General features: G+C 42.1%; 1 protein-coding gene across 5 annotated transcripts in view; it reads left to right on the top strand.

Annotated features, from left to right (window-relative positions):
* The window catches only part of ptpn4a (protein tyrosine phosphatase non-receptor type 4a), a 307,008-nt gene that overhangs the window by 180,623 nt on the left and 111,962 nt on the right, over window positions 1-14,423 (top strand). For all 5 annotated transcript variants that reach the window (XM_048534273.2, XM_048534272.2, XM_048534276.2 and 2 more), the window contains one exon: window positions 10,197-10,260. In XM_048534273.2, the coding sequence (XP_048390230.1) occupies window positions 10,197-10,260 (64 nt within the window). The remainder of the gene's footprint in view (window positions 1-10,196; window positions 10,261-14,423) is intronic.

Below are 14,423 nucleotides of genomic sequence, written 5' to 3'. Positions count from 1 at the left end.
ATTTGTTTACACATTTTACAAATATTGTCACTTTTTTTAGCAATTTTTTTCAGGAGAGCTTCATTTCAACAAATATCTTTGCTCCCTTCTTGTCTTAAAAAGGGAACAATTTAGTATTGATAGACATTGTGATGTTCAACACCATGAACAGCTTTGGTTAAGGAGAAATAGTTGCATATGGCATGATAACCAAAAGGTGCAGATTCAGGGTAATTTGCAAAAGAACCAAAGGTGACTTGCAAAACAAGGTTTATGCAGCAAGTTATGATATCAAGTGAAACAAAAGGAATCCTGGGGAAACTCAGTAGGTTTGGCAGCATTGTGGAGAGAGAAACAGCCTCTTTTATTTGAGTGCGATTTGACTCATGCTTCATGTGTCAAGTGAACTGCACGAAAGGGTGTTCGAAGGAGACTTGATAGCTTTCAAAATGGGTTTGAATATTTGAGGAGCGTTTATAGTGCTATGGAAAAGAGAAGGAACTAGTAGGATAGCAGTTCAGAGGCAGCACATGGCCAGTTGGCTTCCTTGTTGAACTGAAATGTTCAGTGTTTTTATGACACAGCTTCTACCCTATTCAGAGAGCAATTTTATGTCAAGTAAAATGTGCTCTATAAATGAGTTAGGTTATGCATGATCATTACTTGTATTACTTACATGAACATAAACTACTTGACAAAGTCAGGTCTACTTTTGTCACACCCATTTCTATATATTTTTCCCACTATGGGTGAAACCAACTTATTGTCTGATAAGATGCCATTAGTTGAATTTTGATAAAAATATTGGTGTGCAAATATAAACAGTGGAGGGGAAAGCTGATGGTCTTTGAGAATTCTAATTCTCTCTTGTCTCCCATAGATGTTTTCAGGATGTCATCATTTTGCAACTTAGAGAAACACTTAAAGTGCTGTATTTGACGTATCATCTTGGTTGTCATGCCATTCCAAGGCAGAAAAATTCCCTAATGTTTGACATTAGGCCTTTGGCCTTCACTTGAAATATCTACATCAAAAGCACAATTTATTGCCAGCTCCTCTTGACAGTCAAAAGAATAAGAAACAATTCCATACTGGTAGTCAAGGATTTCAAATGGGCACTTTAGGCAGTTTCTGAGGCCATGAAACTGAGTGCTTTTCTAACTTTCAGCACACTTGTGTTTTGAATCTGTGTTGTTGAGAAAAACCTGATCGTCATATTGACTGTGAAAATTATTATTGCTGTGTACGAAAATCTGGCAGAAACCCAAATCGACTAAATGAACTACATTAATTTTGAAAGTAGCTTCCATCCCCTAAGTTGTCCAAATATTATACATACAATTGCTGGAAAGTGACAAATGAATCAGGAGTCTATATGCAGCCTTTCTGTTTGTGTGGTGTGTGTGCGCGAAGTACAGTTGACAGTTTTGTACAGTGCAGCACAGGAACAGGCCGTTTGGCCCACCTAGCTTGTGCTGTTTCCTAATCTGTATTTAGGCCCACGACTTATTGCCCACATACAGTTTGTATCCCTCTGCCTCCCATTCATGCATCTAATCAAGATAAGCCTTAATCATTGTTAACATGCCTGCAGCACCACCTCCACTGGCAGTGTGTTCTAGGCACCCACCACCCTCAGTGAAAAATTTTCCCCACGCTTCTCCCCTAAATGTTCGCACGCTCACCTTGAACCTGTGACCTCTTGTTTAGTGGGAAATATTCCGTTGGAAAGAAGTGACCTAAAACCAATCGTTTACAGAATGATGACATTTTGTTTGGTGGTTGGAGAGATGTTATGTTGCTACACTGATGTTGAGTAATTCATTCTCTTGGATAAATCGATCTTGGTAAGCAAAGAACTTTGAGGAATAGACAGAATCTCCTAATTAGAATCAGATTTTATTGTCAAGTGTACTGTAGCACAGGGATACAAAAGTCCAGTGAAAATGTAGAGTTTCCCAGCACCAACTTGGGTACAAAGGTACCTAGGTACAAAATCTTTAGTACACAGAAAAAATAAAATAAAATTAAACGTTCAACATTACAGTCTTAAGTGTGTAGTCAGGCTGGGCGCACACCCCCTACGTGGCTAGATCAGTGGGCTGACTTTCCCACAGTACCTGCTGCACATGCTGGAAGACCGCAGGCAGTCTGCTGTCATCACATCCACAGATGTTGGATGACCTCCAGTACCACTGCAATGGACTCTGTCCCTTCTACGTTGGGCACATTATTTCACTGTCCTCTTTGCTGGTTCAATGTCCTCTGTGTTAGCCTCTCTTTCTTGCTCTCCCCCACATGCTCGCTCTCTCCCTTGTGCTGGACTCAGTCTCCATCGGGTTGCACCAAAGTTGACTCCCTCCGCTGCCGTCACCGGAAGAAACTTTGCCTCGGGTGCACTAACCATCTTGAAGCTGTCCATGTCTCCATAGAAGGCATATTGATTAAAGTAAGAAAAAGAAGCTGTGAAAGAAGAAAAAAGTAAAAGCGGACAAACCAGATGAGCTCTGGCCAGGAGCCTGCACACTGCATTGCTTCTCCATTGCCTTGTTGGTTGAGGAGAAATAGCTAATAGATTTTGCTGAGTTAAGGGTTCAGATACGTACACATGAGCATGATAAACATATTTTGAATGTGGCTTTTCACACGTACAATGAAGTGTTGTGAATGAAAACTGTCTCTGAGAATTCAGGTTTTGAAAACCAAAATATTGGGAAACTTGACCACAGTTGAATTGTGCATCTAGGAAGAGGGATAGAGAGTTGCTGCCTATTTTAAATGATTAATATTTGTACATTGGCTACACTTAGAGAAATGAATAAGTATAAAACTTAATGTCAAAATTTTCAGGCACAGTAAGTGAAGGCACATTTATAGAACTGTAAAAACTATTAATGATGTAATGCTCCACTGATACCTTTGCATTAACAGCATCTTACTGGTTCTCTTTCAAGTGCATTGTGTGGCAGGTTACTATACTTTTTATTTGCTCTTGGGATGTGGGTCCACATTCCCTAATTACACAGACAGCAGTTAAGAGTCAACCAAATTGATGTGGTTCTAGATTCACATAAAGCTGAGTGGATGCTCCAGTGTGATTTGGACAAATTGAGTTGACATGCATGACTGATGAAGGATAACATGTATAAGCATGAAGTTATCCACTTTGGTCGCAAAAGCGGGAAGACCGATATTAGCAGAATGGTGATAGTTTGGGAAAGGGAGAAGTACAGTGAGACCTGGGTGTCCTTGTACACCAGTTGCTGAAAGTAAACAGGTAGGTGCAGCAAATTTCAGGTTTTGAAAACCAAAATATTGGAAAACCTGACCACAATTGAATTGGAGATAATGGGAACTGCAGATGCTGGAGATTCCAAGATAATAAAATGTGAGGCTGGATGAACACAGCAGGCCAAGCTCTCTGATGAAGGGTCTAGGCCCGAAACGTCAGCTTTTGTGCTCCTGAGATGCTGCTTGGCCTGCTGTGTTCATCCAGCCTCACATTTTATTATCACAATTGAATTGCACATCTTGACAGAAGGCTGGCGAGTCACTACCTAACGCCAGCATTTATTGTCCATTCTCTAATGATAAATAATTCTTTACATATGTACATTAGGTTAGTCAAATTTAGTCCAGATTTTCGTATAACAGCTATTGAGAAAGTGCAGAGAAAGATCAATTCTAATGAGGGGTCCACTCACGTGCATGTTTACACTGGGAAAGAAACTTAGAGATTGTGAACTGCGGAGGTTAGTGTCCTCCTTGAATAGAATATTGGCAGGTTGGTGGAGTAGGTGGTTGAGTGGCAGTTGTCATTCAATTTAGAGAAGTGTGAAGTGGTTTATTTTAAAAATAACAACACATACAAGATAAAACAAAGGGTACAACTCTGAAGGTTGTTGAGGACCAGGAGGAACATGGGAATAAGTGTGCAGAAGTCCTTGAGAGTGCGAATAATTAAGCATAATGCATACTGGGCTTTATCAATGGAGGCATTGGGTTCAAAATCACAGAAGTTTCATTGTACCTGTATAAAATGCTGGTTAACCCTGCATTGGCGTATTACGTCCAGTTTAGCAGCACACTTTAGAAAGGATTTGAAGGCATTAGAGGAGGTGCAGAAAGATTCAAGATTCTAGTTCAAGAAATTACACAGGTAAGTTCTCTGAAAAGATTGGGGAGTTTGGATTTCTTTCTCTTTTGAGAAGAGAAGGTTCATCACCTCAGGTGATCTCACACCCACAGCTTCCAACTTCATCGTTCCCCAAACCCACACTTCCCGTTCCTATCTCCTCCCCAGAATCCACAAACCCAACTGCCGTGGTCAACCCATTGTCTCTGTCTCTGCCTGCTCCTTCCACATCAAACGTATCACCACCTATCTCGACTCTCTACTTTCTCCCCCCCGGATCAGGAATTCCCTACCTACGTCTGTGACATCACCCACACCCAGCACCTTCTCCAAAACTTCTGATTTCCTGGTCCTCAACACTTCATCTTCACTGTGGACGTCCAGTCTCTATATACTTGCATTACCCATGCAGATGGCCTAAAAGCCCTCTGATGCTTCCTCTCCCGCAGACCTCACCAGTCCCCCTCCTCCAACACCTTTATCCACTTAGCCAAACTCGTTTGTACCCTTAACAACTTCTCCTTCAACTCCTCCCTCTTCCTAGAGGCAAATAGGTACCGGCATGGGCCCAAGCTATTCCTGCCTCTTTAGAATACGTGGAACAGTCCCTCTTCCACAGCTACACTGGCCCTATTCTCCCCCATCTTCCTCCTTTTTATATCGATGATGGTATCGGCGCCACCTCGTGCTCCCACGAGGAACTTGAACACTTCATCCACTTTACTAACACCTTCCATCCCAACCTTAAGCTCACCTGGACCATCTCTGATATCTCTCTCTCCTTCCTGGACCCCTCTGTTTCCATCTCTGGCAACCAATGTCTATTTCAAGCCTACGGACTCCCACAGCTACCTAAATACACCTCCTGTCACCCACCTTCCTGCAAGAATACCATCCCCTATTCCTAATTCCCTTGCCTCCGCCGCATCTGCTCCCAAGATGAGGAATTCCAGTCCTGGACATCCCAGATGTCCTCTTCCTCGTTTTTCAAGGACTGCAATTTCCCTCAACAGTGGTTGAAAATGCCCCCGACTGCATCTCTCACATTTCTTGCAACTCAGCCCTCGCACCCCCTCCCCGCAATAACAACAAAGACAGAATCTCCCCCCCCCCCCACCCCATATGTCACTCCTCCACCCATTCAACACATCTTCCACCACCTGCAATCTGACCCCACCTTCAAGGACATTTTATCCCTCCCCACCCTTAACTGCCTTCCGGAGGCACTGCACTCTCAGTGACTCCCTCATCCGCTCCATACTCCCCACTAGCCCCACAGGAAGTGCTACACCTGTCCCTACACCTCCCCCCTCACCCCCATCTGGGGCCCCTAGAAAACCTTCCACATCAAGCAGATGTTCACCTGCACATCTATATTGTATCTGCTGTTCCCAATGTGTCCACCTCTACATTGGGTAAACCACGCGGAGGCTTGGAGATCGCTTTATGGAACGCCTACACTCGGTTGGTGACAAACAACTGCACCTCCCAGTTGCGAACCACTTCAACTCCCCTTCCCACTCCTTGGGATGACATGTCTATTCTAGGCCTCCTCCAGTGCCGACACAATGCTGTCTGAAGGCTGCAGGAGCAGCACCTCGTATTTCGCTTGGGAACACTGCAGCCCAGTGGTCTCAATGTGGACTTCACAAGTTTCAAAATCTCCCCACTCCCGACCCCAGCCCAGCTCGTCCCTGCCTCCTTGACCTGTGCACCTTTTCTCCCATCTACCTGCTCTTCCCACTTCACTGAACAACGTCCATCCCCACTTCCTACCTACTAGCCTCATCCTTGCCTCTTTGACCTGTCCGTTTTCCCTCAACTGACCAACCCCCATCCCAACTCCCTACCTAATTCAACTTTACTGGCTCCATCCCAGTCTCCTTGATCTGTCTGTCTCCTCTCTACCTATCTGCTCCACCTTCCATCATCACCTCTCCCCCTCTCTGTTTATTTCAGAGTCCCCTTCCCCTCCCCCCATTTCTGAAGAAGGGTCCAGACCCGAAACGTCAGCCTTCCTGCTCCCCTCATGCTAGCTGACGTGCTGTGTTCATCCAGCTCTACACCTTGTTACCTAGGAGTAGAGTAGTGTAGATTTGATTTTGTATTCAAAATCATGAACGATCTGAACAAAGTAGATAGAAACTGTTTCCATTGCTAGGCGAATTGGAAACCGGAGTGGTCATTAAGGTAATTTCCAAAAGAAACTATAGCAACAAGGAAAGAAACTTTACATAACAAATAGTTGGTACGTGGAATACACTACTAATGTGAGTGTCGAGGAGGTAGATTAAATCAAGGTATTCAGGAGGGATTCTAAGCCAGTGATGACAACTGGTTGACCAGGACTTTGAACAGTGGGATCAACAGTGTATCTGTATAGATAATGTTATTATAGGACTGGAAAATAAACATAACTCACAGAGCAAATTAGGCTTTGTATTCCATACCAAATCAGAGTCAGAAGGGAAAATAGTGAGTGAAAGATTGTGAAACAACAACAGAAATTACAGTAGAAACTCTGCTGGCCTGGCAGCATCTGTGGAGAGAGACTGAAAGATTGTATTGACACAGTACATGTATGAGTGTGCATTTTAAATTTGACATTTTAAAAATCTAAAATCATTTGCAACTTCGAAATGAAACGCCGTACTTGGAATTTTTGCTGTCTGGGTAAGAGAAGGTGATGGGTACACTCTTTTTACTGTACTGTGCTGTTAACTATCAGTTTTAGCATTCTGCAGTACATTTACTGGGTAGTAAATGTGAAATTTGCTGTAACATTATAAAGCAATCATGTGAACTTTCCTGCTCCTCTGCTGTCTGGCCTGCTGTGCTCCAGCTCCGTACTGTATTATCACTGACAAGTACAAAATGTGCTTTCACACCACTTGAGGCAGTGAGACACTGATTATACAGCAATTTGTGGTGGTACATGCTTCACAACATGTTTAGTCCTCATTAGAAATGGTTCATTAATAAAAGTGAGCATCATTTGGGCAAGATCACTGCTGCAAAATTTGGCTTTGATTACAAGGCTTTTATTTTTGAGTTTTGTAAGTCATTTATACAGGATCGTGGATAGTCTGAATGCATTATTTAGTTTTAAAATTTGGCTTTTTCGACTTCTTTATGTTGCTTTAGTTGTCTTCCTCGCATCTATTTATTATCTCTCCTTCCTGCTCTAACTACCACCTGCACCCCACAAATGGAAAGATTAAGTGTCGTATTGTAGGTGAATCTATTAAGATAACCAGATTAGAATTCAGATCTCCTCTTTTCTTTTGGCTGAAATTTCATTTTCAGACCAGGAATTATCACGCATGTTGTACATTGTTAGAAAGATATGTACTAATACCGAGGGCCGCCTTGACCTTCACAGGATTTTTGCACTCATTTACCCAGTGCAAACATATGTAACTTTCATACATTTGAATCTGGATAAGGCATACCTAATATATGTTGAACCAGGTTTCTTTGAAAATGGCATTATACATATAAAGAAAAATAACATTTTCGGGCCAAAGAGTTATTCAGGAGTAGTTATCATTTGATATACTGCTAGATATTTGATATATTGCTTTTTCAGGGCTTTTTAACAGTGCTACTACAACATAATAGAGGAGGTTCTTGTTCAATGATTTATAAAAGTTGCTGTATACGGGGACTTCAGTACAACCTGTGAAAGAGCAGGAAATTACTAATGGCAATTACTGAGAGCAATTCCTAACTTTCACAGTTAACTGCGCTTGTTTATTTCTCTTGAAAAAATTGGACTGAAATTACAAAAAAAACTGAACGAGTAACCAATCATTAAAACGATTATTACAGTGTTTGTCATTTTCAGGTTATGTAGGTTTATTCATTTTTGCTCCTTGATAATTAATTTCTTAAGTGTTAATAGTTTATGTCTCAGTGGGATAGCATGCTGAAATCAAGCCAGAATGCCCTCAAAAAAAGTAAAGATTTTGTAGAAGAATGCAAAATTCCCCAATGTACCTATCATGTCACCCAGGTTGACAGCACCGACCAGGCTTTGGTACTTGACAAGAATTACTGTAAAAAGATGAAAGCTACATGTAAATGATGATGAATGTCAATATATAATTTGACTAGTAGAAATGCTGACCTGTATAAAACTCCCACTACAAACACATGCAAACAGACACAAAATGAAAGATTGTTGTTAGATGTGAAGGAAATAAAACTGGCAGGTTATTTGGCATTTCAATGGTTCCTGTTATACGATTTATTAAAATGATCCCTTTTGGCTTGTCACCACTTGCTGTTCCTTGATCCCTCTTCAGGTACTTTCTGTATCTCCTGCAAGCAAGCAAGCAAGTGACTGGCTTACAACTTAGTCTCTGACTTATCGATTAAAAAACACATCTTAAAGCAAGTGGTGAGGGAAAATAAACTGGCTTTCTTTAGGTTTTGATTTCTTTTAACTGCAGAGAAACAGACAGAGCCTGTCTTTCAGAGATCCGATGGCTTTTGACTTACTCCTTCACACCCATAACCTGTTCAGCTACCTGTAAACTAATCGCATAAGCAGACAGAAGACCTTGGTCATCAACAACTGGTCACTAAGACAAAGACCAATCCTGTATTTATGTGAGAGTAAACTCCTCTCCCTGAACCACAGCCACCAACTAAGCCTTGAATAAAGAGCATTTATAATAAGTGCTGGAAGTTCAGTTTTTACCAAATGTTAACAGCCTGTTCCACCATCTTTAGTTTTTAAGTTAGTCCTTTTCCCACTTCAATCCACAATCAAAAATATGAAAGTAAATATACGGTTTTTACATTCTTTTGAAAACTGTCTTAAAACTAATGTTCACTTAACAGGGTAAGTTGTGACTTCCTCACCTTGGTGAGAAGGTCATAGATTTAAACTTCATTCCAGGACTTGACTACATTATCCATGCTGACCCTGCAATTCAGTAAATGCACTGCTGAGAGTAAGTTGTACTTTTCCGTAAACTATAAAACCCTCTTCACATTTTCAGGTGATTGTAAAAGGTCCCCTTGCCTTACTCAAAGATGAGTAAGAGAGTTCTGTCTTGTCCTGTCTGATGTTTATGTTTACACCAACAAAATCAAAACGGTTAGCTGATCGCTTATTGGATTTTGCAGTTTGGTTACCATATTTTACTACCTAGAAACATAAAAGAAAGGAGAAGGAGGTGGTCACTTGGCCCTTCCAATCTGCTCTGCCAGTCTTCATGATCGTGGCTGATTGTCCAACTTAATAGCCTAATTCTGCTTTCTACCTATAACCTTTGATACCATTTGCCCCAAATACTATGTCTAGTCGCTTCTTGAATACAATCAAATGTTTCGCCATCACCTACTTCCTGTGGTGAAGAATTCCACGGACTCATTACTCTTTGGGTGAAGAAATGTCTCCTCATCTCTGTCCTGAATCATTTACCCCAAATCCTCATACTGTTACTCCTGGTTCTGGACATACCCACCATCAGGAACACGCTTTCTGCAGCTACACTGTCTAGGCTTGTTAGAATTATAGAAATCTCAATGATATCCCCCGTCATTCATCTGAACTCCAGCAAAAACAATCCCAACCTAGTCAATCTCTTCTCATACATCAGATCCGCCATTCGCAGAATCAGCCTCGTAAACCTTTGTTGCAATCCCTTGAGAGCAAGAGCATCCTTTCCCAGAAAAAGGATACCAAAATTGCACACAGTATTCCAGGTGATGTCTCACCAAGGCCCTGTATAACTGCAGCAACACATCCCTGCTCCTGTACTCGCAACCTCTCTCAATGAAGGGCAACATACCATTTGCCACCTTTAATGCCTGCTGCACCTGCGTGTTTACCTTCAGCAATAGGCGCACAAGGATGCCCAGGCCCTGCTGCACACACACCTCTCCCCATTTACAGCCATTCAGGTGAGAAGTTTCTAACACTTCGAAAGTAATTAACTAGTTAATACACTTTAGAATATCATGAGACTGTAAAAGGTCTGAATAGTTTTTTTATATGTTAAAGTTAATGAATGAAATTTCTCAAGACACTTTGAATTATTGCTAATGCTAACTATCATCTTGAACGCAGGTTGAAGATTGTAAAAATATCATTTAAATGCAAACAATTCTTCATTCAGCTTAGAAGAGAATTGGTAAGTAAACTCTATTAATGATTTTAACTCAATTCCCGTAAGCATTATTCTATTTTTTTTCCTTACGTAAATTTATTTGCATGACTTCTTGTTCTCCTTGAAGACCTAATTGAGACAATTTGTCAATAAGCTGTCTCATGAATAGTCCAGAGGAGATTTTAATTGAAACTTGTATATTCATCACATGAAGTCTGTCTGAAACAAAGCTGTCTTAACAGAAGGACAATTAGAATAATTCTTAGTTTATTATCTCAGCTGATGGGAACACTAGGCAAGGAAAATCCCTGGGACTGATAGATTGTAAGTTTAACTTTTGCTGTTGGTTCCTGTGGTGGTTAACCACCGAACATGTTCACGCAAAGGTGCCAAAGTTCTTAAAGAAAAGAACACAAGTTTTATAACATGAAAGGGAAAAAAGAACTATGTATGTTACACAGTTTATAAAGTTCTTATTCTGACCATTAAGAACAATTCAACCCTTTTACTCATGATATCCTTTCCATATACTCAAATCTAATGAAATACCTCACTTATTTTGACTCTGTCATTCTTTATCTCATTTACTTTTCCAGCCTTGATGGCCAAGGATCTCCTCTGCAGCTCCAACAACCTAAACCATTTCTCAGTTCTGACATTTTGAAAACTTCTACACCCATTTTCTCATCTTGGAGACTTCATAAACAAAAACCGTTCTGCTCTGGTGAAACTTTTCACCTGAATTGTAAGATAATTCTCAACTAAACTCAAAAACTAGCTGTCCCAGATCTGCTTGCCTGTATGTCATAAAAATTCAATGACTTCATCAGTTACCTTGACATTAATGAGGCATCCTAGTAGACAGTTGACTGAAGTCACATGCTTTGGTAGATTTACTCAAATGTTCCAAATGACCTTCCGGTTACTGAAGAAAGAAAAACCTGAACAGATCTACTCAAAATTCACATTACTGATAGCGATACCTGCGGACATGCTCCCTTGTGCTTTTCAGCATTACACCATTTTTTAAAAAGCTTTATTATCGTCCCATGATCCATTACCTCCCACTTCTGTTATAGAATTCCATTTTGTCTCTTTTGCACCCACCTGGTGCAGTCGCTGAAAAGCTGTTTTTTTTTCCCCCCAAAGCCAACTATTCATCCAACTTTTTAGATCATTTCTAAACTACTTGATCATGCCTCATATACTTTGGCTGAAATAAACGACATACATATTACAAAAAACAGGGACCCAATACAGAGCCTGGTTAGATCCAACTGCTTTGCGATCACAAAGAGACCCATCGACCATTACCTTTTGCTTACTGCTGCTGAGCTCAATTTGAATCCATTTTCCTTTTAGATTATATGCATCTTTTATTTTTATAATCAGCCTGCCATGCAGGATCTTGACAAATACCCTTGCTAAAATTCATATAGAGGACATCAAATCCACCTCTCATTAGTTTTCTCAGAATAATCAAATTTGTCAGACTCAATGTTCTCAAGTCCATGCTGACTATCTTTGGTTTAAAAGACTCTATATATGTCCTTCAGGGTTTGTTTTCATTCACAGGAGGATCACTGCCATGCGCAGAGTTGAAGTGCCACTTGTGTACCCAGTTCTGTGTCTGGGTGTTACTGTTATCGGACTTAAAAGATATCAAGAAACATTTGATGACACCAGATACTGTAACAGTGACGCAATACTCTTGAAAAAATCCTCTGACACTAATTGCACACCTAGCTGATCCATTACAGCTACAACACTGGCATCTACTCAACAAATGAAATTACCTGGGTATGTCCTGTTGACAGAAAAGGTATGACAGATCCAACTTAGCCAACTCGCACCATGTCAGTCTCATCTTAATCGTAAGCAAAGTAATGGAGACTATATCTTAGTGGTATAATTACTAGACAATTAATCCAGAAATAGTCATAGAATTATATAGTACAGAAGGAGGCCATTCGACGCACATCTGTACTGGCTTCCAAAAGAGCTACCAAGTTAGCCTCATTCTCCAGCCCTGTATCCATAGCCTTCAAAGTTCATCTCTCTCAAATATATGTATCTGTCACTCTTGAAAACTCTCATGGGACCATCTCTACCACCATTCTTCCAGGCAGCATATTCCAAATTCTAACAACTCTGAGTGAAGAAGTTTCTCTTCATCTCACTCCTAACTCTTGCTGACAGTCTTCATGTTGTGATGTCTGGTCACTGTCATAATAAGCAGTGGAAACCAAATATCCACTTCTACCCTGTCAAAATTGTTCATAATTTTCAACACCTCAATAAGGCCATCTCTTAATCTTTTCTGCTCCAATGAGAATAAGCTCATTTGTCTCATCCCACCTTGTATCTAAAACCCCTGTGATGATCCTGGCAAATCTTTTTTAAATAAGATGGCTAGAAATGAACACTATACTCCAAATGTGGTCAGACCATGTGCAGGTAATTTTCTGGTTTGAATCTGCCCATGACAGATGGTAGAACTGAAATTTATATATTTAAAAAAATTTGGAATTAAGAATCTAATTATAAAAGGTGTATAACAAAAATTGATTTAGAACAGTTAGGTGGTTATTTTTGTCTGGCATGGACTCAGTGGTCTGAAGGACATTTTTCTGCGGTGTAAACATCTTGACACTCTTTGATGGAAGGTGTTGTGGTTAAGCAGTTTGTACGCAGCGATAAACTGCCCACTGATGCTCAGTTAATGTTCTGCAAGGGCCACTCAGTTCCTGACTTTATTGCAAAGAGGTGTAGAAAATAGGGGCAGAAGTGGGCCATTGGGATGTTAGAGCATGCTTCGATGTTCAGTATGATTGTGGCCAATCCTCTAACTCCATACCAGCAGCTAGGAAAACTGATATTTATACTGAGGCTGGAGTTGGGGGAGGGTGGGTGTTGTGGGGACGTGAATGGATAAGTGGAGATGGACCCAGAGACAGATAGAGATGTAAAAGGGTAGGTAAACAGGGAAATCATGGACAGCAGGCCAGGACAGAAGAAAAAATGAATGTGATCACCAAGGCTAAAATGTGGGTGAAGATGGGTGAAATGTACTGATTGCAACCCATGTCATGTGATAAGAGGCCTAGAAATATGTGAGAATTGGTGTCATAACAGTGCCCGGTGTGGGGTGGGTAGCAAAAAAACCAAGATTGGAACAGGCTGTAAGGTTATTGTACTCAATGTTGAGTCCTAGAGGCTGCAGGGATCTCCACGTAGAAAATGGAATCTTGTTCTTTGAACTTCTGCTGAGCCCCTCTCTCCCGCTCTCGCTATATCGCTCTCTCCCGCTCTCGCTATATCGCTCTCTCCCGCTCTCGCTATATCGCTCTCTCCCGCTCTCGCTATATCGCTCTCTCCCGCTCTCGCTATATCGTTCTCTCCCGCTCTCGCTATATCGTTCTCTCCCGCTCTCGCTATATCGCTCTCTCCCGCTCTCGCTATCTGTCTGTCTCTCTCTCGTTCGCTGTCTCTCTCTCTCGTTCGCTGTCTCTCTCTCTCGTTCGCTGTCTCTCTCTCTCGTTCGCTGTCTCTCTCTCTCGTTCGCTGTCACTCTCTCTCTCTCGCGCTGTCACTCTCTCTCTCTCGCGCTGTCACTCTCTCTCTCTCTCGCTGTCACTCTCTCTCTCTCTCGCTGTCACTCTCTCTCTCTCTCGCGCTGTCACTCTCGCTCGCGCTGTCACTCTCTCTCGCTCGCGCTGTCACTCTCTCTCGCTCGCGCTGTCACTCTCTCTCGCTCGCGCTGTCACTCTCTCTCGCTCGCGCTGTCACTCTCGCTCGCGCTGTCACTCTCTCTCGCTCGCGCTGTCACTCTCGCTCGCGCTGTCACTCTCGCTCGCGCTGTCACTCTCTCTCGCTCGCGCTGTCACTCTCTCTCGCTCGCGCTGTCACTCTCTCTCGCTCGCGCTGTCACTCTCGCTCGCGCTGTCACTCTCGCTCGCGCTGTCACTCTCGCTCGCGCTGTCACTCTCTCTCTCTCGCTGTCACTCTCTCTCTCGCTGTCACTCTCTCTCTCGCTGTCACTCTCTCTCTCGCTGTCTCTCTCTCTCTCTCGCTGTCACTCTCTCTCGCTCGCGCTGTCACTCTCTCTCGCTCGCGCTGTCACTCTCGCTCGCGCTGTCACTCTCGCTCGCGCTGTCACTCTCGCTCGCTCGCGCTGTCACTCTCGC

This window comes from Stegostoma tigrinum, chromosome 7 (assembly GCF_030684315.1).
Source record: "Stegostoma tigrinum isolate sSteTig4 chromosome 7, sSteTig4.hap1, whole genome shotgun sequence".
Taxonomy (NCBI): Eukaryota; Metazoa; Chordata; class Chondrichthyes; order Orectolobiformes; family Stegostomatidae; genus Stegostoma; species Stegostoma tigrinum.
The sequence above is the reverse complement of the archived record's forward strand: the minus strand, read 5'-3'. Positions and strand labels throughout refer to the sequence as shown.